Source organism: Callionymus lyra, chromosome 15 (assembly GCF_982586985.1).
Source record: "Callionymus lyra chromosome 15, fCalLyr1.hap1.1, whole genome shotgun sequence".
Taxonomy (NCBI): domain Eukaryota; kingdom Metazoa; phylum Chordata; class Actinopteri; order Syngnathiformes; family Callionymidae; genus Callionymus; species Callionymus lyra.
Window position 1 is genome coordinate 17841635 of NC_141832.1, and position 20769 is coordinate 17862403.

General features: G+C 36.1%; 2 protein-coding genes across 3 annotated transcripts in view; both read right to left on the reverse strand.

The window, feature by feature from the left end:
• tmem184a (transmembrane protein 184a) overlaps positions 1-10811 on the reverse strand; it is a 29753-nt gene extending 18942 nt beyond the window's left edge. The window contains exons 1-6 of one of the 2 annotated variants that reach the window (XM_087808595.1): positions 10629-10811; positions 10434-10558; positions 10091-10318; positions 4297-4462; positions 3511-3601; positions 3246-3321 (exon numbers count right to left, since the gene is read on the reverse strand). In XM_087808595.1, the coding sequence (XP_087664721.1) occupies positions 3246-3321; positions 3511-3601; positions 4297-4462; positions 10091-10318 (561 nt within the window). In that variant the 5' untranslated portion in view covers positions 10434-10558; positions 10629-10811. Of the gene's footprint in view, positions 1-3245; positions 3322-3510; positions 3602-4296; positions 4463-10090; positions 10319-10433; positions 10559-10581 lie in introns of both variants that reach the window. The other variant, XM_087808596.1, reaches the window with a different exon arrangement.
• Positions 10812-12148: 1337 nt separating this feature from the next.
• Positions 12149-13789, reverse strand: psmg3 (proteasome (prosome, macropain) assembly chaperone 3). Its single transcript, XM_087808608.1, has 3 exons — positions 13662-13789; positions 12904-13133; positions 12149-12425 (listed from the first exon to the last, which is right to left on the reverse strand). The coding sequence occupies exons 2-3, from the start codon at positions 13120-13122 to the stop codon at positions 12273-12275; spliced, it is 372 nt and encodes a 123-aa protein (XP_087664734.1). The 5' UTR covers positions 13123-13133; positions 13662-13789; the 3' UTR covers positions 12149-12272.
• Positions 13790-20769: the final 6980 nt, after the last annotated feature.

The window sequence follows — 20769 nt, forward strand, 5'->3', positions numbered from 1 at the left end:
AACATGTCACTAAAATTGACTGTTCCCTAAAATAGTTCTGAAAATGATGCAAGCAAATCGCAATATATCTTATCGCGAATATAGTGCATCTAATCCTGGACAACACAACGTTGGTTGACACCCTCGTCAGTTTTACACGACCATTTCTTGAACCCACAAAGAAATAAACAAAATGAAATCATTTTCAAATGTGTTAATGGAAAATGTTTTCCGATTCCAGCTTTCTAAAATGTAAATGAACACAGTATAAATAGACTGTTGCGTATCCATTATACGTTCCTTTTTGCTTTAAAAGAAAATGCATCTTTTCCTCCCTTCTTCGCGGTTCATATTTCCTTATTAACTTAAATGCAACACAGTGTGGAAGAAAGTACCTTTAAAATTCAAAATGTATTTCTACTTTTTTTTTAACCCCCAAAATCTAACAAATAAAATGAGATATACATGGACCGCATCTGTGTCGTTGTAACACCGGGTTGTAGATTGCTGGTTTAACTTAAAATCTAAATCATGCAAACTACAGCAACCAGGTTTTTCTCTGTGAAGCAAAGAGGTATGAAACCCAACTAGGGCCCTTTGGACAGATCCTTTGTAGGACACTTTAAATAAAAGATTGGATGATGTAATGTCATTTAATACTTGCAGTTGACTTGAAGCCCAAAGACACCTGAGAAGTTCTGTTCTTTTTCTGCATGAAAGCCCTTTTGGACGAGTTTTGAGTTGCTTTTTTTTTTTTTACTTAACTTTAAGCTTAAACCCTTTGTATAAAAACAACATGGTTTAAGCAGAACTTGAAAAATTTCTCTGCCTCATTCCAAGCCAAATAGGAATACTGTTGGAAAAAGGAGAATGCTTAGTGCTATCCTTTACGATTGGTTTAGGGATTTGTTAACAAAAATGGCTAAATTTCCATAAATTTCTCCTCCTATTTAATGTGTTTTCCCCAATCCAAAAATCAGTCAAGCTCATCCACCTGCAGGCAGCAGGTTGCATACATCGTATGAGGTATTGCATGATTTAACTCGCAGAAGTCGGAGACGTGGTTGAAATAAGAGCAGTGGTCCGATCTTAAAGCCTCGCGGAGCTGCAGCTGTACTTAATTAAACAATACTTCTACACGTTTTTAAAAGCAAACTTTCTGTTGGCCAAATGTCTACTCTAGATGTGCGGATCCGGGGAATTAAATCAAAACCTCTGCTATGCGGGCGAGCGCTGTACGAATGGCATGCAAATCGAGTCAAACAAATCAAGGCTGCTGCACAGAACGTAGAAATAACAGAAGGGCAAACGTGGACCTTTTGCACAGTCGGGAGGCATCGATGGCGCTGCCGGACGCATATGAAATCTTATCGATTTATTAGAACTCATGAATGATATGGTTTGTTTTTCAGATCGAATATTAAAACAAAAACTTGATGTTTGAAAGAAAACGGATAGATGAGGACATAGACTGCCGTGTGTAGAAGAGAAAGTCAGTCTTGATTTGAACCACACATCATGCTGTGACACCTGAAGAGATGATGAGAAGAGGTTCGGCACCCGAGGTTTGCGACGAGCAACTTAAAAGAACCCCACTGCTGCCTTTTGTAAAGCCAAGAAACAAATGACCGACTTTGTTTGTGCAACTCTGTGATTACATTTCTGGCTGCACGGACAAATACTGACACTTGTCTCTGTACTGCAGCTAATGTGTTTAACTTCACAGACAAAGTGTGTAAATAAAACCTTGTGGTTTTTTTTTTAGCTTTGTTCAGATCACATGTCAAACTCACTCATGTCATCCTCTGAACACCGTCATCAGTGAGCAGAGAAGCAGAATGAGTGCACGAATGCTCCTACCCAGGTGCAAAACAAATAGACTCAGGGACTCATTCATTCCTCGGGCTATTAAATTGTACAATTGTGAGTTCGAGGGCAGGAGTGGAGTAAAAGTATCATGATGTTCTGTTCTATGTTAGTCTTTGTATCCTTTGTCTTTGTTTTTTTTCTTTGACCTATGTTCTTTGTCTTTATCTTTAGACTTTGATTGTGTCATCTTGTTCTTTCCCTTTATTTCTCTTTGTTCTTCTTCTTATTTTATTTATTATTTTTTATTTTTTATTGTTTATGAAAAATTGCTGGCTATTGGTAAAAAACAGTTTGATCAATAAAGTTTTACCTTACCTTACCTTACTTTATGAGACCCAAGGGACATTACAGACCAGCAGTATGGAGTTAATTGGATGTTTTGAAACATATATTTTTAGATGAAGAAACATGAGCAGGATTACTTTTTTGCCTATAAATAAAAAAGATGGAACAATACAATAATACTAACTGAGTCGACATGAGGGTGAGTAGAAAATGAGTGAAATTTGAATTTTTGGGTGAACTATCCATAAATACAAAACGAAAGATTGACACGACTAACACCAGAGGTTTGGATGAGGGTTCTTACAGTAATTTAACAATAGAGTTGCACCTTCATACAAGCTAAATTAAAAAAGAATAAATAATTTATTTATTGATTTATTTGCCACAACCACTGTTAAGCCACAGGTGTTTCAACAATGTAACATGAAATATGTACACAAAAAGTTCAATACTGGTAACACAGCAGTAAAACAGCTATAAATAATTAAAAATTAAATTGAACTAAATCTGCCAACTCAGTTTCTCTTGTGTCTCCTGCTAGAGCGCCTCCTGGAGGCTGTTTACCCATAGATTAGCCACATCAATGTAAAGGCCTCAAGGTTTAAAGCATGTGAAAGAAGTCGCTGCTTATAGTCCAGAAGTTACGGTACTTCTATTAGCCTAAAAAAGTAGAATAATTGCTCACTAAATGGAGAATTTGTGTGATCATGATGTGTTTAAGATGTCCCCCCCCCCTGTGTGTTTGAGTTTGACACACTTGGTTTGGATTAGGTTCCAAATTACCCTAATATTGATGGGAAAGCTGCTCGAGTGTTGCACGCAGGCATGCGGGTCAATTAAAGAGCTTCGTTTCGAAAAACCTCCTGCTCGTCTGACAATATCAAAACGGGTTTTGAAATTCAACTCCCTAATATACAGCACCAGATGCAGCTTCCACGGTCAGACTAATAGATCCTTCTCGCTTTCCGACGAGCCTTCATTTGAACCGAACCTCGATTCGAACATTATTAAAGCGAAGCAGACTCTGCTTTCTTGTGCATTAATATTTACCGCGTTGGGTTTTGCTGCATCTTTTTAAAAGAAACAAAGCAGAGCAGAGAACCAACACCGACCTGTTTGCAGAATCTTAAGAAGCCGATGGAGTAGCTCATCCCGCCCAGACAGCAGGTGCCGTACATACAGCTTGACCTGTGAGAGGAATATCTCAAGTTAATACCAGAATATAGTTATTTATCTGCAGGGTTTTACTAAAAAAAATCATGGTGAAATTGTTTGTAAATTAATGCATACATGTTTATAATTATTTTGTCTATAGGGTGTGATTGATTTGTTAGCATTAGCTTATCACAAGAACGAACAGGTCGGGTGGAAACTCACTCAATAGGCTTCCCTCGGATCTCCGACATGATGCCGCTCTCTCCGCCCAGATACTCGAAGGACAGGCTCAGGAAATTGTAAATGACGAACGCTAGAAGAAAAAGAGATTGCTTTACTTTTTTTTTTTTAAAGGACATCATTCTACTTCCATTTAATAAATAAAATAAAAAAAACGTGCATGATAAAGTGTAATTGCGCTACATATGGGAATAATAAATGCTTTAGTTATTACAATAAGAAGCTTTCGGGGGTTCTGTGTCTTGGAAATCCCTTCTAAATCCTCTGTTGCTATTTAAAGGAGGATTAAAAGAAGCTAATGCAGATGGCGTCCAGTCAAGTGAGGGTTCACCGTGTTTCAGCCACCGGTGGTGTTCCAAGCCTGCCTGACGCGTTTCAATCAATCAGCCACGAAATTGGCCTGCCACCTGAAAACTAAATGACTGAATAATGCATTGAAGGCCTTTAAACTATTTTCCATATTTTCAATTCCCTTGTAATCAATTTTGCATGACATCCACGTTGACGGCTGCCATGGAGGATGCCTTGTGTATTTTATAATGACAGATTAATTTAATATATAAACACTTAAGATAACTCTAATGTTTTAAACCAGATGCTCCTGTTACAACTCCACCTAGAAATCCAACACCTCAAATAATGAGGTGGACTATCACGTCATGAAACTGGTTTGGCCGGTTTCTTTTCTCTCCTGAAAGCGGGCGTCGCACAGAAGAGCTTCATGACAGTGACGCCAACAGACAGCAGGCGCGAGTTGATGGTATTTACCTTCGTAGCAGTCTCTGATCGAGTCGAAGTAGACGTAGTACTGGTTGTTGTTGATGAAGAGGAGGCTGAGCCAAGAGTCGAAGGAGTAAACGGGCACGATGAACAGGATGCGGATGATGTAGCGCTGTTCGTTAGGGACCGTGTAGGACCGGAGGTGTGTGTAGATCTGCCAAAAAAACAATGAAATAAAAATTAACGACCATTCGATTATACATTCACCTAAAAACAAGTCAGAATAGCTCTTATATTTGTTATTTAGCTGAAGATAATATCAACTTAGATTTGATGTGCAAATAGTCACAGAGGGCAGAGGCGATGCAAAAGATTTTCTAATAAAAGAACATGCATAATTAAAATAATTTAACGGAATAATATTGGATGAAAAATAAATATACATCATCAACTTCCCATTTTTTCAGCTGAAATAATGCAATTTCTTGTGCTCCGATGTTTAAGATATAGCAAAACCACTTTGACTAATTTAGTAAAGGTAAAGTAAAATATCGGTACGTCAACTGTTGATTTGGTGAATAAAAAATGATTATTCAATTATTTTTGTAATAAGATTAATAATGCACTGTTTAATATCCATCCCAAATAAATAAGATTTAAATTTTTGAGTGAAACATTTATTATATAACCTTTGCTGTTGTACATTTTTGGTGGAGATTTTCCACTTTCGACTACAGACATATTAAACTTTATTACAATATGACAGTAAAATACCACAACAACCACAACAACATAATGAAAGGCCAGAAATATAAACAAATGCTATGTTATGAGTTTGCTAATACAGACAAATATTGTATGTAACTTTAGGCTGCTGTACAGTACAGTATTTAATAAGAAAAAACTACAGCAGTTAGGGCACAAAAACTGTTGCAAAATAATGTAAATTTGATGAATATGTTTGACAACTTATGAATAGACATATCTTTATCAATAAAATAAAACATCAACATAAAGTTCTATGTTTTAAAAAAAAAGAAATTCTTAACTTTAACTAACTGCCACAACCATAAAGTACACACCACCTGTGGTTTAAAACTATTAACATAAGTAAATAGTCTGGAGAGCTTAAGATATTTATTTACTTTCCTAGTAGTCTTGCGTACATATTTACGCAAAGTATATACGAGTGTACAAACATCTGAAGAGTCACATGTAGAAGAGTTGACGATGAGGAAACAGAGGCTTGAACAAATAAATAATCGAGAGCAAAGTACAAACGTAACATCCATATCTCTTATGTCATCCAAGCATCCGACCAGAGCTCAGAAGTCATACTGGAGCATTGAAAAACAGTGGAACATTAAATACAGAAGAAACCAGAGTAAACATTCTTGTTAAGTGAAGAATAGAAGTGTTTGCGCACGGATTTGTACTGTTTATTTTATTGTGTTTTACAAGTTACTCGTGCGACAATGTTTTTCTTAATGACAAACTAGTCTGTGATTTACTCAACAGTAAAACAACACATATCTTTGCTATAGCTTCGTTGCTATTAAACAATTAAACTTATTTTGGTTTAAGGTTTGAACCAACACAATTAAAGCCGTCTTACATTAAAATGATAATTAAATAATGAAATGTTTGTCAAATTATTATCTTGTTATTCCTGTTTTATTATAAAAAAAAGTAGATAATTAATTTCATCCAAATGCAAACCAGAATAAATCAAAAATAAATTGTAATAATAATAATAATGATGATAAAAGATGACGCATCTATCTATCCATCTATCTATTACTCTGTACTTTTTTCCCACCAACAAGTAAACAACAACAACAGCACTAACTTAAGCTCTGACAAAATGGGCTGTGACGGTGTTCTTCATTACTTCCTCTGTGTGAAGTTGAAAAAAGCAGCAGGGCTTGTTTTGATTACACATCAGGAGCCGACTGTTGTCAGGGTGCGTTCTGTTGCTCTTGGAATTATGAGCGTGAGCCACAAACGGACGCTTTTCGAAAATGTACAGAAAAATCTTTGACCAATAACTACCCTAGAATCTCAACTGATGCAACACTAGATGGGCATACGATGCGTATTTTATATCTAACCAGATAAGTAAAAAGGAAAATTGCTTTATTGTATTATTCATATTTGATCTTTTTTTTGTAAAATAAGATATTGATGAAAGACCATATAAATCAAAGCATGTTTTCATGATTGCACAAACACCTCTTAGTGGCTTTAAAGGAAAATACTCTTCCAGACGACGGAGTCAGCCGGTGAACCAAGATGGTTTCAGTCCATTAGATAACTAATGTGTGCGAACTAATGATAGCGTATCTGAACAAAACAAACACACCATCCCGTTTATGTTCCTGTTTTACCTCACACCACCGGAGGTTTTGTGTCGGCGACGGATAATGTGAGGCACCATAGAAAGGTAAACAATGAAAAATGTCAGCGATTGTAGCACTTTTTTTTTTTTACTTTAAGTTCACCTCCACGATATTTAGGCTTAATATCCAGTCATTTTCAATAACATCAGGAATATAAGGGCTGGGTCCCATTCCTGCGACAATGAGCGAGAGATTGTTTAAGGGAGAACAAAAGAAATGACCCAAATTTGGGTCAAAGCTTGGTTGCCCTCAGGTAGACTCGAACTACAACTCCCTTACAAATACGATTAGCATTTTAGCTTCCTCTACTGAATTACTGGTATTATAACAAGTGTAACTACTTTAATTCATGTGTTAAACCTTCTCAAACATCCAACAATTTAAGAATACTTCCACCTACTTATTAATTCACCTATTCATTGTTGCAGGAACAACTACAACTACTAAATAATTACTAGGCTATCATGGTGTGAAAGTGAAAATGTGAAAGTCAATGCTACATTTAAAGAACAAATTCATTAAATCCGCAAACATCACCTCTAGTTTGTTAACATTTAGAAATATTTAAATGACGTATTAACACAGTTTTGAGTATGACTTCAGTAAGGAAATTTCTCTGTGTACATCAAGACGGATCATTGCAACTTTGTCTGATTAAGAGTTGTGCCAGAAAACGGAAGCATAATTCAATTCAGGTATTTGATCAAAAACTGGGACGACTTTCCATTGGGCGCCGAGAAATATAGAATCTTCATTATTAACAATAATACCTCAAAATACGATACCCATGACTTTGATTATGTTATACCACGATCTCATGATATGGGTTTGATTTTCAAAGATGTTAGTGGTCCCACTAAATTTCAGGGCAGCTTAAGAACTTGCAAAGTTATTTATATCAATATTCAATCAATATATAATATTCATATTTAGAGATTAAAGATCGTAATCATGTCAAAGGTCAAAATAACGAATCAATGTTTCTTCACACCTTATTATTCACTGATACGAGAGGACACGTGCCAAACTTTTGCTGGCTTCAGCAGATAAGCCTACTCTTCTTTTTAATCCTAGATTATATAGATCGCACGGGGAACAATAATGCTGCACTTGACGCTCTTTCTCTTCGGAAAGTACTGCAGAGCAGACCTTTAAAATTGAGGAGATCTTGTTAATCCTGTATTTAAAATGCTAAAAAACAGGTTGAAAAGTTGCTGAAACACTAGAAACATCTAGATTTGACAATGTCTGGGGACTGAAACCAACAGAGGGTTTCAATGAATAATGGGGGCGCAGCAATGAATGAATAGATTATTAACAAATACAAATTTAACCAGAGAAAATCTAACACTCATTAAGCATTAAAAAAATAAAATAAAAACACAAAATGAGTAGAGATCGCTCTACTTATTGAACTGTTATAAACAACCTACTGGCTATAACCTCCATTGGGATTAAATATAATTCCCATTTTTAAATTGAATTAAATGAATTGTTCTGGAGACACTATATATATTGAGACAGTCCCCCAAAAAAGGGAGAGGCTAAACAAATACACATATTGATACTTTATTTTTACTTTAGTCTTTCTTTTCATTCCAGTCTAACATTTCTAGTCTCCAAGTCAGCATTATAGTATTTTATACATAGTTTTTTATTACATTAAACTACTCAGTCATTACATTTTGCGTTATGATCTACACAAATCTCTTATTATGAACTCATTTTTTAATATAGTAAAGCACGTCATTAATATAATGAACAACAATCAAAACAATATACGTGAGAAATTATTCTTAAATCCATAAGGGCCTCTACTTAACTCAACTATGAACCTCACTGTTCACACAGTAAGTTACCACAAAACATGTTTTCTGTTCAAAAAAACAACTCAGTTACAAGTCCAAACTTTCGACCGTTCCAATCTAAAGTTCTAAAGACATTTGAAGTATAGATTATTTTTGACACAAAGGCCGTTAAATCATCACCTGGACGAAGGAACTATTACAGCCGCACAACAATAAATCCACAGTAAAGGGAGAGAACCATGGCCATGATCCTTCACCACACTACGTCAATACCCATCGATTCCCCGGCTGATAAAACACTGCAACCTGCCTGCATTCTCCACCGATGATGAAACCACGATGACAAGAGGTTATCAGCGCGCAGCGGGTACATCTCACGTGCATACAGTCACTGACGTCGGCTCTTCCATCGCGTCTCGCGGAACGGTGGCCATTTTATCCCACCTGCTGTGAATTCATTAGCTTCAAATCGCTTAATGGTCTCGCTATAATTGTAACTGCACGCGAGAAAACAGCCGAAAACGATGAGGCGTAGCAATGAAGCGGTCGAAAAAAAATACCTGCGAGGAAGCTTTTATTGCTAATGGCCAAACTCTCAAATGTAAGGTAACAAGATTCACAAGATATGGGAGTAGTTTTTCGTCCTCTGGCGCGGGTGGTACCGTCTGGTTTATTCGTGTGCGATTACGCATCATTGTTTGCAAAAGGGCTCTGGTGCCGTTAATGCTGCACGGATTAAGAATCTCAGTGATTCATGCCATTAATTCAAAATGATAAAATAACCACCATCTGAAGGTGGTTTTATTTCTTAGGTGAGTATTGCAAAAATAAATCTGTTTATAATTATGAGTTTGTTTCGTAATCTTTGATTTTATTGTGATAGTTATGTATGAAAACATAAAACAACACTTACCAATAAATATAAAGCCAGGTAATACATGGTTTTAATTTTTTAAAAAGACAATTAAATTCAAGTTTTCCTGAGCCATCACATAAAATGAGTAGCCAAAAATATGAAATAAAAGGGGAAAAAAAAAGTAAATAGTGATTTGTTTTTATGATGCTGTATCAATATTTAATGTCACTATATCAATTCATTCTTTCAAATAAATTGTATAATAGCTAGTTTTCTTTTTTTCATAGCCCCTTTAAGATTTCAATAAAGTGTCTGTAAAATCAAACATTTTGATTATTTATTTTTTTGATTAGTGTTTTGTTTATTTTTTGTGGTTAAATCAAAACTCATTAGATTGCATTACATCCTCACCAGATGAAGGAACAACGAAATACCGCCGGATCATGGCATTGACTGAGGATGAGAGGATACAGTCGACTCTAGCGTCTTTTAAAGCTGGGAAAATTACGGTTTTAAAACAAATAAATGAAACACGCAACTTTGTCAGGAGCTATACTTCTAAAACGTATATATCGTTGTTTTTTACAGTATATATACTGCAAATATATTGTATCATTGCCAGTGTATCGTGATACAAAAACGTACCGCCAGGTTCTTTTAAATACACAACTCCAGGTTCATTATTCTATCAATAAAAATGTGGTTATCTAAAAAGGTCAAATCCTCATCACATGACCAAAGCAAAAAACAATATACTATGAGGATGAGAACTATCTCACCTGGTGGCAGGTAATGAAGAGGGCAGACCAGACGAAGATGGCAGATATCGCCTGTGCGGTGACCGTGTTCAGAAAGATGTCGTTCTTGACGATGGTGCCATTGCTCGTCTGGATGATGGTCACGTTCGACATGTCCGACTTGTCGAGAAGAAGGGGAGAAGAAGAATCCAGGTGGACCAGAGAGTCGTTCTGTGCGGGCCACCCCATGTCTCCCGACGAGATGTTCATCTGGAAAATAAATGGACATTATGGTGGGAAGTCAATCGGCTTTTTTTCAACATAATATTTATCAACTATTTTAACAAACAACAGATGTTCATCTTGTCGCGTCAGATCAGCTCACCTTTTATATATAAAGGAAGACGCTTTTTATCCAAGTTGCTGAAAAGTTTCCAGGATAAATCCAGCGGAGTCACCGTCAGATTATCTAAGAATAAACATGGAAATACAAGCTCTCCGGCTTCACACCTGCACACACAGTCATTTATTACCGACAGGTAGCTGAGCAGCACTTCCTGGTTCCAGGCAGGTGTCTCACCGAGGTCAAAGTCCGGCGTCAAATCAATTATTTCCAAAATACTGAAACGGTTTCAGTCCAGAAGCGAAGATGTAAAAGAGTGGGATTTTCCATACAATAGTTCCTCGATAGGTCGTCTTTTTTTTCGTTTTGTTTTTGTTTTCCTAACGACGCGTCAGGGCAGCAACAGAGAGACAGGTTGGATAGGCCACGTGACCTGAGCCCCGGTGTGTGTGACGTCACGACGCTACCGGTATTTCCACGTTGGTTAAAAATTTGAACTAAATGTTTTTGGGTTATACATTTTTTTTAAATAATAAAATGAATAGAAAAGTTTTTAAATTCAAGTGTGAGTACATTTAAAATAAAATAATTAAATATATAAATTGGAAAAAATACGCAACTTTTTATTAAACATGTTTTGTTTATGGTGGCAGAACGCAATTGTATCATCAAAACCCGGATCTTTGTTTTTTCTTTAAAAAAAGAGTTTTATCATGCTTAGCAAATATCACATATACAGAAATCAAAATTTCTAACATGTATTCCATTTTTAATCAGTGAATTTAAATATATCTCCGTTTGTGTTTTGTATTTTCTTTTCAAACATCCCCCTTTTTTCAGGAGTGTTATAAGCAGTTAAACATCTTATTCTGTATAGGACCCACACATGTATGTTTTGTTTGAATCATTCATTTAAAAATAACAGACGAACAAAAAAAAACATTAAACATTTTAAACCAAATTCTAGAGTCTCTGATTTTATTATTTGATTTATTCAAATAAGACAAATAAAAACAAGCTTTAGTATGATGGAAAAATATGTATACAATTTAAAGTGTAGCAATAACTCCACAATAAAATCCATACTGTATATGCAAGAATATTATTTTGTTTTATATTTAGATATTCTCAATGTTATAACTTACGGTTGGGTAAGTCTTTTGTTTTTTTTACATTATATTTTCTCATAACAGATCATTTTATTCGATTAATATATTTAGATTATTTTGTCTTTATAAGTGAAACACAATTAACATTTAGGCTGTCGGTATTTTTAAAATAAAAAACTAACCTGTATGTATTTGACTACACTTTACACACTGGGAAACAAGAACTTAACCATACTCTACAGCAATACACCATTTCTCTTTTTTTGTCAGAACATCCTGTTCATTTTATACCCGATTTCCTGCTTCTCAAGAGCAGTGACGTCCATACGCTCATTTAATAGCTCAAATGAAGATCGTTTAATGTTTGCACTTTGTAATAAATCTTTAGTGCTTGCTTGAACAAACACATATTTGACTCAAATATTGATGGTTCAATGCTCCCCAAGCAAACACATTTATATAACAAAACAAACAACTCATATTTTTAATTTTTAATAGACCAGAAGCTTTTTCTAGAAAACATTTTAGATGACAAGTTGATATCTCTGTTAATAATAGCAGTTGCTTCACTGCCAAAACAAGACTATGAATCAGGGTTGAAGTGACATTTACAGACAAGGACAATCACTATCACCAAAAAAAAAAAAACAACTTCAAATGTTTGTTATAAAGAACACTTTTTATTTTCTACCAAAAGACAGTATTTAAAAATATCAAAACACCATCTTACAAGTGCTTCGATACAAGAGTGACAACCAATAGAATCCGACTTCTACCAGACTTTACATGTTTGGAGGACATCTTTCATTTCCTTTATCGAGTCTATTGAAGAGTCTTTGAGCGCCAGTCCTAACAGGACGGGTCTGTTTCCGGCTTCTTGGGACACAAACGTTGCGAGGTTCTTGGCGCAGACGTGTGTGAGTGGCTGTTGAAACAAATGATAAACATGTTAACAAACGAAGATTATGACGTTTAATTTCCTTGCTGTCAAAACCTTTCTTTACAAACAAGCACTGCTTAGTTGCTAAAAATCATAATGCGAAGCTAGAAAAAATATAATTGAGTGACATATCCTATTATGGAGTAAATCATTTTTTATAGAAACTAAGACAGTTAAAAATTGAAGAATATTTGATTAAGTCAATAAATTACTTCACCTCAACGATCCACACGACGGAAACATTTTAAATTGATTTTTCGTTTGATGGTCCGTGACTCTCGCACATTAGGCAAGTTTGACAATGACACGCTCATGCAGACATGAAATAGCTTTTCCTTGTGTACATTTCAACACCCGGCTAAGCTCACGCGTCTACAACGATATCCTGCGTGGTTCAGATGTAATCTGGGTTTTTTCCCCCCCGACAGCATGAAATGAAAAGTCTGCATGAGGCCCAGCGTACCTCATCTTTTCCCAGTAACACCCTCGTGGAGAATGATGGGATGCTGACATCATTACTTCTGGAGTCGGGGGTGATGGATACGAGAGTGCCAATCTTTCCGTACTGAGTCAGAACTACAAATATGTAATTACTGAACTCCGTGCAGACGAATTGTGTGGAAACTCCATTGATATCTTTCACGGTTTGTTTTGATCGGATGATGGGCTCCGCGGCAGACATTTTGCAAATACCTGAGAGAGGAAATGGAAGAAGAAACAAATTAACAACAGTGCATAGTAGAGGAAAAACAGCTTAACTGCGTTTTTCATAGTCATGCTTGAGATGACGGATAAAACAAAACTCTTATGACATTAAAAGTCAGCAGATCAAATTAAATTTTGATTTAATTTCTCAAGACTTTGAACATTAAATCAAATATAATAATTTAAATTCACAATAACAGCCAGGACTGCACGAGAAATAAAGGATTAGTTAAATAACCCATATAAACAAATACATTTAATATTGAAATACAGCTAAGGTACGTGACAGTAGTTACATTACGGTATAATAGTCCTCAATATATTGTTTTATGTTCAATAATATCGTATGTGATAGCTTCGTTTAGAAGATTATTTTCAAAATAAAGCTTTTACTTGAGCGATGCACTGTCACAGGAAGTGCTAGCATGATGCTAACCATAGCCGCTATTAGCTTAAGCTAATGTTCTTCCCCTAAAAGGGTCGCTCATAGCTTCATGTTTGAACCAAAGTACTCACCTTTAGTAGACACCGATCCGTGTTGCCGCTAGACTATTAAACGAAGATACAAAGCAGCAAAAAAAGAGGAGCGTGGTTTGTTTCGATATCAGTGTTTGAAAATGTGCTGCTCATGGTCTGCGTCAGCACGCAACCGCGGTGACGTCATTACGTCACTAGCGATCTGGTGCCGATATATTATTAATTATTATTTGTCATTAAATTATAGAAGAAGAAGAAATTATATATACATCAGTAATCCACTTTAATAACAATTTATTTTTCTATTTTTCTTTATTTTAAAAAATAAATTTCATTCTTTTTAATAAAGATGGTAATTCTTGAAGTCAATGAATACACTGCTAGTAGTAGTAGATGAAGAAAAAAAAAGTTTAAAATGTGCATTTAAAAAAACAAATAATATATATTTTTTAAATGGGGTTTTGGATTACTCTTTGTTACCGAGTTAGAACTGTTATTTTTCATTATCACAGATATTATATTGTAGTGTTGTGTATCTATACACTTATTAAATTATCTGAACTTTTTTGCTTTTAATTCAAGATGAAATCTAGCATGGGCAAAATGTATGCTATTCATCCATACCTTTATTGAACTGGTTCTTGAAGCTTAATGTATTTAAATTTGGCAAAAACGTGTGATTCCATCCTTAGAAATGATTAAAGCACACGGACTTGAACATGGGTTGGTACAGAATGAGCGTATTCTTAATTATTATTATAAGTTTTTCTTATTCTTTATCAATGTCAGTGCATGTAAAACTTTTTTTTTTTACTTTTCATTACTAGTTAAAACTCTAAATAAATCTGTTTAGTTAGTTTTTGTACTTGATAGAAAATATAAAACTGAAATAAAATGTATTCATATTAATATAATATTCAAATGTTTTGTCCATTGATATTCTATGAAAAGCTTCAATAAAATGTATAAGAAACAAATAAGTAAAATAGTTAAATACTAATTTCATCATGTCATTTACACCTGTTGATGTCCGTACAACTTTATCATTTCCCTCCCACTCATCATGTCATAACAATTCTTGCTTTTCGAGACCAGGGTCACAAAGCGCTTAAACAATCAAAACAATACTCAAAAAAGTACATACTTTAGCTCCTTCAGAAGTTTATTAGTATAATGTCAACTAGGTCTCTAGTGTACACTTGACCTGATACCCGAGTACCAGAATCTTAGAAAGGAACAGGAAGTTCATGTTGTCTAGGTTGAGTTGAAGATGGACATTCACAGCAAGATCTTTTCCATTGGTAAAATTAGTTGTGTGTCATCGGCGTATTAGTTAATGGGGAACTTAGTTCATTCAATTCTTTCGACCATTAAGAAGAATACGGGTCTTGAAACGGGATACAAGTACAACGAGGACATTCCTACACAGAATAAACTCTCTTTTAAGAGAGAAGGTCAGTCAGAATGTATGATATTCCATCTATTATCCGGCCACTACGGGTCTTAAACATTTCTCCAAAATGTTTGAGAAACAAAACTCTTTTCTCATCTGTGAACTTTTAATTAAGAAAACTTTGCGTGTATATTTTGGTAACACGCTGTCATGCCAGTCCCTTTAAATAAAAAGGTCACAGTTTATGTAATTGCGATCTTTTGCGTTTCTAAAAATGCAAACGAGCCAAACGAGCATCTTAAATAAGTCGCCAGTCGGATAATGAGGATGTTAAATTCTATGATTGCATTATACAAGGCTTGTAGGTGAATATGTATTGCATGAGATGAATGCAATCATTCTCTTCTCCTGGCACTTTTTTTTTTGTTACACTCATTAACTTGTCTTCCATTTTATTTTCACTACATAAATGAATAGAAAAACACTCGCTTCATAGTCATCACCAACTTATTCAAAGAGATCAACCATGTTTAAAACATAACGGTACTTTCCATTTCTCATTTTTCATTCCACTGCTTCCAGTTGAAATACACCAGAAAGAAAACAAACAGAGTTTCACGTCAGTGGCTCGGGTACCAGAAAATAAAAAAACAAGAAAACAGGATTCAATTGTTGGTAAACATAACCTTTTGTAGGAAAAGAATGTAGAATTGCAGGTGGGATTTCTTTTTAAATATATATATATATATATATATATATTATATATATATATACATATATATAAGAGTATGTTAACCAATTACCACTGACAGGATTCAAGAAGGGATGATGTCAGTGATAAAATCACCTTCAATGTTACACTCTTACGACGCAATACTCATCTGCCAGTGTATTTCACACGCACGCTCTCTCTCACACACACGCACACACACGCACACTCACACACATTTTATTACCGCTGTCACCACTAGAGTGCTGTGCTGCATTACAGTTAGAGTCACCGACGTTCCCACCCCTGTCTGTGAGCTCAAACGCTGCAAGAGTTGCCATTAAGTGCTTCACAAAAAAATAGTGCAATGACAGAATCTCTGTTGAGAACATTTGATGTCGAGATCACAGCATCAAAGCAACTGATATTACAATCGTGGAATGATTCAGATGGAGAGTTACATTTTAATGAATTCAATTAAATTATAAATGATTAACAATGTACTTTTTTTTCTTTCCTGGATCAATTTTTCTATATCTATAGCACCATTAAAATGCTGAATTCTTAACCCACTCTGGTAGAGGAACCCTGAAAGACTCCTGAACGAGGGTGACAAACAAGAAAATAAATTCCTGTTGTTTAAAACAAGTAACATAAATGGTAACGTAAAACAAGTTACTGGAACAGATGTAAAAACAAGGAACGAAATTACACTTGTAAGTGAAGTACTTTCCCATACAAATCGTAAAAAAATATAATATAAATGTATCAAGGCTGGGGGGGGGCACATTTGGCCATTTAACTGCATTCTTGAGGTCCAATTGAATCTAAAACACTGATTATTTGGAAAAGCTCCTGACAACTGACAATTTTATTTTGTACGTATCATAAGTTACTACCTTAACAGTAAGTAAAAACGATTTTTTTCCTCCTTTCATTTTGTTTCATATTAAATTGGAAGAATTATATGAAAGTCTTTTGATTCTATTCAATTTCTTGCCTTGTTACTTGGCACTATAGACCGACATACATTGAGACAGACAGACATGGACAGACACAGACAGACACAGACAGACATAGATAGACATAGATAGACATAGACATAGACATACAGATACAGACGAACACATACACACACATACACACACATACAGTGGGGCAAAAAAGTATTTAGTCAGCCACGGATTGTGCAAATTCTCCCACTTAAAATGATGACAGAGGTCTGTAATTTTCATCATAGGTACACTTCAACTGTGAGAGACAGAATGTGAAAAAATCCAGGAATCCACATTGTAGGATTTTTAAAGAATTTATTTGTAAATTATGGTGGAAAATAAGTATTTGGTCACTTCAAACAAGGAAGATCTCTGGCTCTCACAGACCTGTAACTTCTTCTTTAAGAAGCTCTTCTGTCCTCCACTCCTTACCTGTATTAATGGCACCTGTTTGAAGTCGTTATCTGTATAAAAGACACCTGTCCACAGCCTCAAACAGTCAGACTCCAAACTCCACTATGGCCAAGACCAAAGAGCTGTCGAAGGACACCAGGAAAATAATTGTAGACCTGCACCAGACTGGGAAGAGTGAATCTACAATAGGCAAGCAGCTTTGTGTGAAAAAAATCAACTGTTGGAGCAATTATCAGAAAATGGAAGACATACAAGACCACTGATAATCTCCCTCGATCTGGGGCTCCACGCAAGATCTCATCCCGTGGGGTCAAAATGATCATGAGAACGGTGAGCAAAAATCCCAGAACCACACGGGGGGACCTGGTGAATGACCTGCAGAGAGCTGGGACCAAAGTAACAAAGGTTACCATCAGTAACTACAACGACAGGGAATCAAATCCTGCAGTGCCAGACCTGTCCCCCTGCTTAAGCCAGTGCATGTCCAGGCCCGTCTGAAGTTTGCCAGAGGGCACATGGATGATACATCAGAGGATTGGGAGAATGTCATGTGGTCAGATGAAACCAAAGTAGAACTTTTTGGTATAAACTCAACTCGTCGTGTTTGGAGGATCAAGAATACTGAGTTGCATCCCAAGAACACCATACCTACTGTGAAGCATGGGGGTGGAAACATCATGCTTTGGGACTGTTTTTCTGCTTAGGGGACAGGACGACTGATCCGTGTTAAGGAAAGAATGAATGGGGCCATGTATCGTGAGATTTTGAGCCAAAACCTCCTTCCATCAGTGAGAGCTTTGACGATGAAACGTGGCTGGGTCTTCCAGCATGACAATGATCCCAAACACACCGCCCGGGAAACGAAGGAGTGGCTCCGTAAGAAGCATTTGAAAGTCCTGGAGTGGCCTAGCCAGTCTCCAGACCTCAACCCCATAGAAAATCTGTGGAGGTAGTTGAAAGTCCGTGTTGCTCGGCGACAGCCCCAAAACATCACTGCTCTCGAGAAGATCTGCACGGAGGAATGGGCCAAAATACCAGCTACTGTGTGTGCAAACGTGGTAAAGACCTATAGTAATCGTTTGACCTCTGTTATTGCCAACAAAGGATATATTACAAAGTATTGAGTTTAATTTTTGTTATTGACCAAATACTTATTTTCCACCATAATTTACAAATAAATTCTTTAAAAATCCTACAATGTGAATTCCTGGATTTTTTTTTCACATTCTGTCTCTCACAGTTGAAGTGTACCTATGATGAATAATAAATTACAGACCTCTGTCATTATTTTAAGTAGGAACTTGCACAATTGGTGGCTGACTAAATACTTTTTTGCCCCACTGTACATAGACATAGACAGAGCTGAGTCTCGTCCAAAAGTATGCTGACGACACTGCTATTGTTGGATGCATCAGGGACAACAGCGAAGACGAGTATAGGAGTCTGATACATGACTTTCTGGACTGGAGTGAGAGGAACCACTTGCAGCTGAACACCTCAAAGACCAAGGAGCTGGTCTTGGACTTCGGGAGGTCCAGGACAAAGCCACGTCCAGTGTCCATCAGAGGCGACGAGGTGGAGATAGTGGACAACTATAAGTACCTCGGTGTGTGGATGGACAGTAAACTGGACTGGTCCTGCAATACAGACCATGTATATAAGAAGGTTCAGAGTCGACTGTACTTTCTGAGGAGGCTTTGATCATTTAACATCTGCAAGAAGCTCCTCTGCATGTTCTACCAGTCTGTGGCGGCCAGTGTCATGTTCTATGCTGTGGTGTGTTGGGGTGGAAATGTGTCCAAGAGGAGTGTCAACAGGTTGGACAGATTGATCAGGAGGGCTGGCTCTGTGGTTGGAATGAAGCTGGACTCACTGGTGACAGTTGCTGAGAGGAGATCATTGAACAAACTACTGTCCATCATGGATGATGACAGTCATCCTCTGAACACTGTCATCAGTGAGCAGAGAAGCAGAATGAGTGCACGAATGCTCCTACCCAGGTGCAAAACAAATAGACTCAGGGACTCATTCATTCCTCGGGCTATTAAATTGTACAATTCTGAGTTCGGGGGCAGGAGTGGAGTGAAAGTATTTGGATGTTCTGTTCTATGTTAGTCTTTGTATCCTTTGTCTTTGTTGTTTTTCTTTGACCTATGTTCTTTGTCTTTATCTTTAGACTTAGATTGTGTCATCTTCTTCTTTCTCTTTATTTCTCTTTGTTCTTCTTATTTTATTTTTTATTTATAATTTTTTATTGTTTATGAAAAATTGCTGGCTATTGGTAAAAAACAATCAATAAAGTTTTACCTTACCTTACCTTACCTTATACACAGACACAGACACACATATACAGACATAGAGACAAACTGACAGAAAAAACTTTTGATGTTCCAACACTGCCATGCAGGTGTCAATCAATGCTCTTTAAACAGTAATTATCACAATACCACAGTTCAAAAGTCATTACCGCAGCTATTCTAAGACAAGTTATTTCTGTTGTATTGCGATGAATGTCATTACGCGACATGAGTACCATCAATTAAGAGAAGGAGAAAAAAAAAAAAACTGTCACCATCACCTGTCAACAAGACTGCAATTTAAATTTTTACTGCCCATGACTTCTATGATCCAATATTCAAATGAAAAAACGAATAATTTATTGGTTCGTTTAAAGGGAAAAAAGGTTTCAGTGGATTTTCTCGAAAATATACTTTACTCACTGTGGACAGTGTTGATTGACAGGAGCTGGATTGTGAAATATTTTGGAAGAAAGCCATCTTTCACCGACCGTCCCAACTCATCTTGAATTCCTGCACAGGTTGTGACTGGTTTGAGTGAGGTTTTTTTTCCTGCTGATTATTGATACTTTCATCGATTTGCGCTGTTCAAAGCTTCAGTTTAAAATTCAGAACCACGAGCGCAAAGTATCCTTACGGGTGAACTGATTAATTAAAAGAAACTTTTCTCTTTGGCTCGGGTGGAAACCTTTGACTCGGGCTGTACTCGTGTTAAGCAGCCGCTGGCTTGTGCAAACCTCTAGAAACCTGACGCAACGGTGGCAGCAATACTTGGAGGAAACAAACGTGGCTTGCCGCGCTTTAATCTTTTAATCCAACCATGATCCGATTAAGCCATATTTCCAGCAAAATAACTTTTGACTCAAAGTTTCTCATCTTAATGAAAGAGAAGAAAGAGCTTTTTTTTTAAATACCACTCCTTCGTTTTTTAATTGAATGTCGTACGATTTTCTTATTATCTTCAAGAACAATGGACCACATTCCTAACCCGACTCCAAAAACATTTAAATAAATAAATCTGTGAAAGATACGTCACCAAATAGTTAATAAAAAAGTGAATAAACTGAAGCTAACTTCTCCATAATGCCGGCTTAATATTTCTAAATATCTTTCTTTGTAATATTTTGCACCAAAAATGACTTATGTTATACAACTTATCTTAAACAATTATTTAATAACATAAATAAAAAGGTTTTTTCTGCAGAGGAATGTTCTAGATCTTTAATATTCTGCCCTGAAATGATATGAAATAAATGCAAACATTTGACTTTAAAAGTACAACATTTCTCTTATTAAGGCTGACGATGAAAATGATCAATTAAAAATGTTTTGGCTCAAC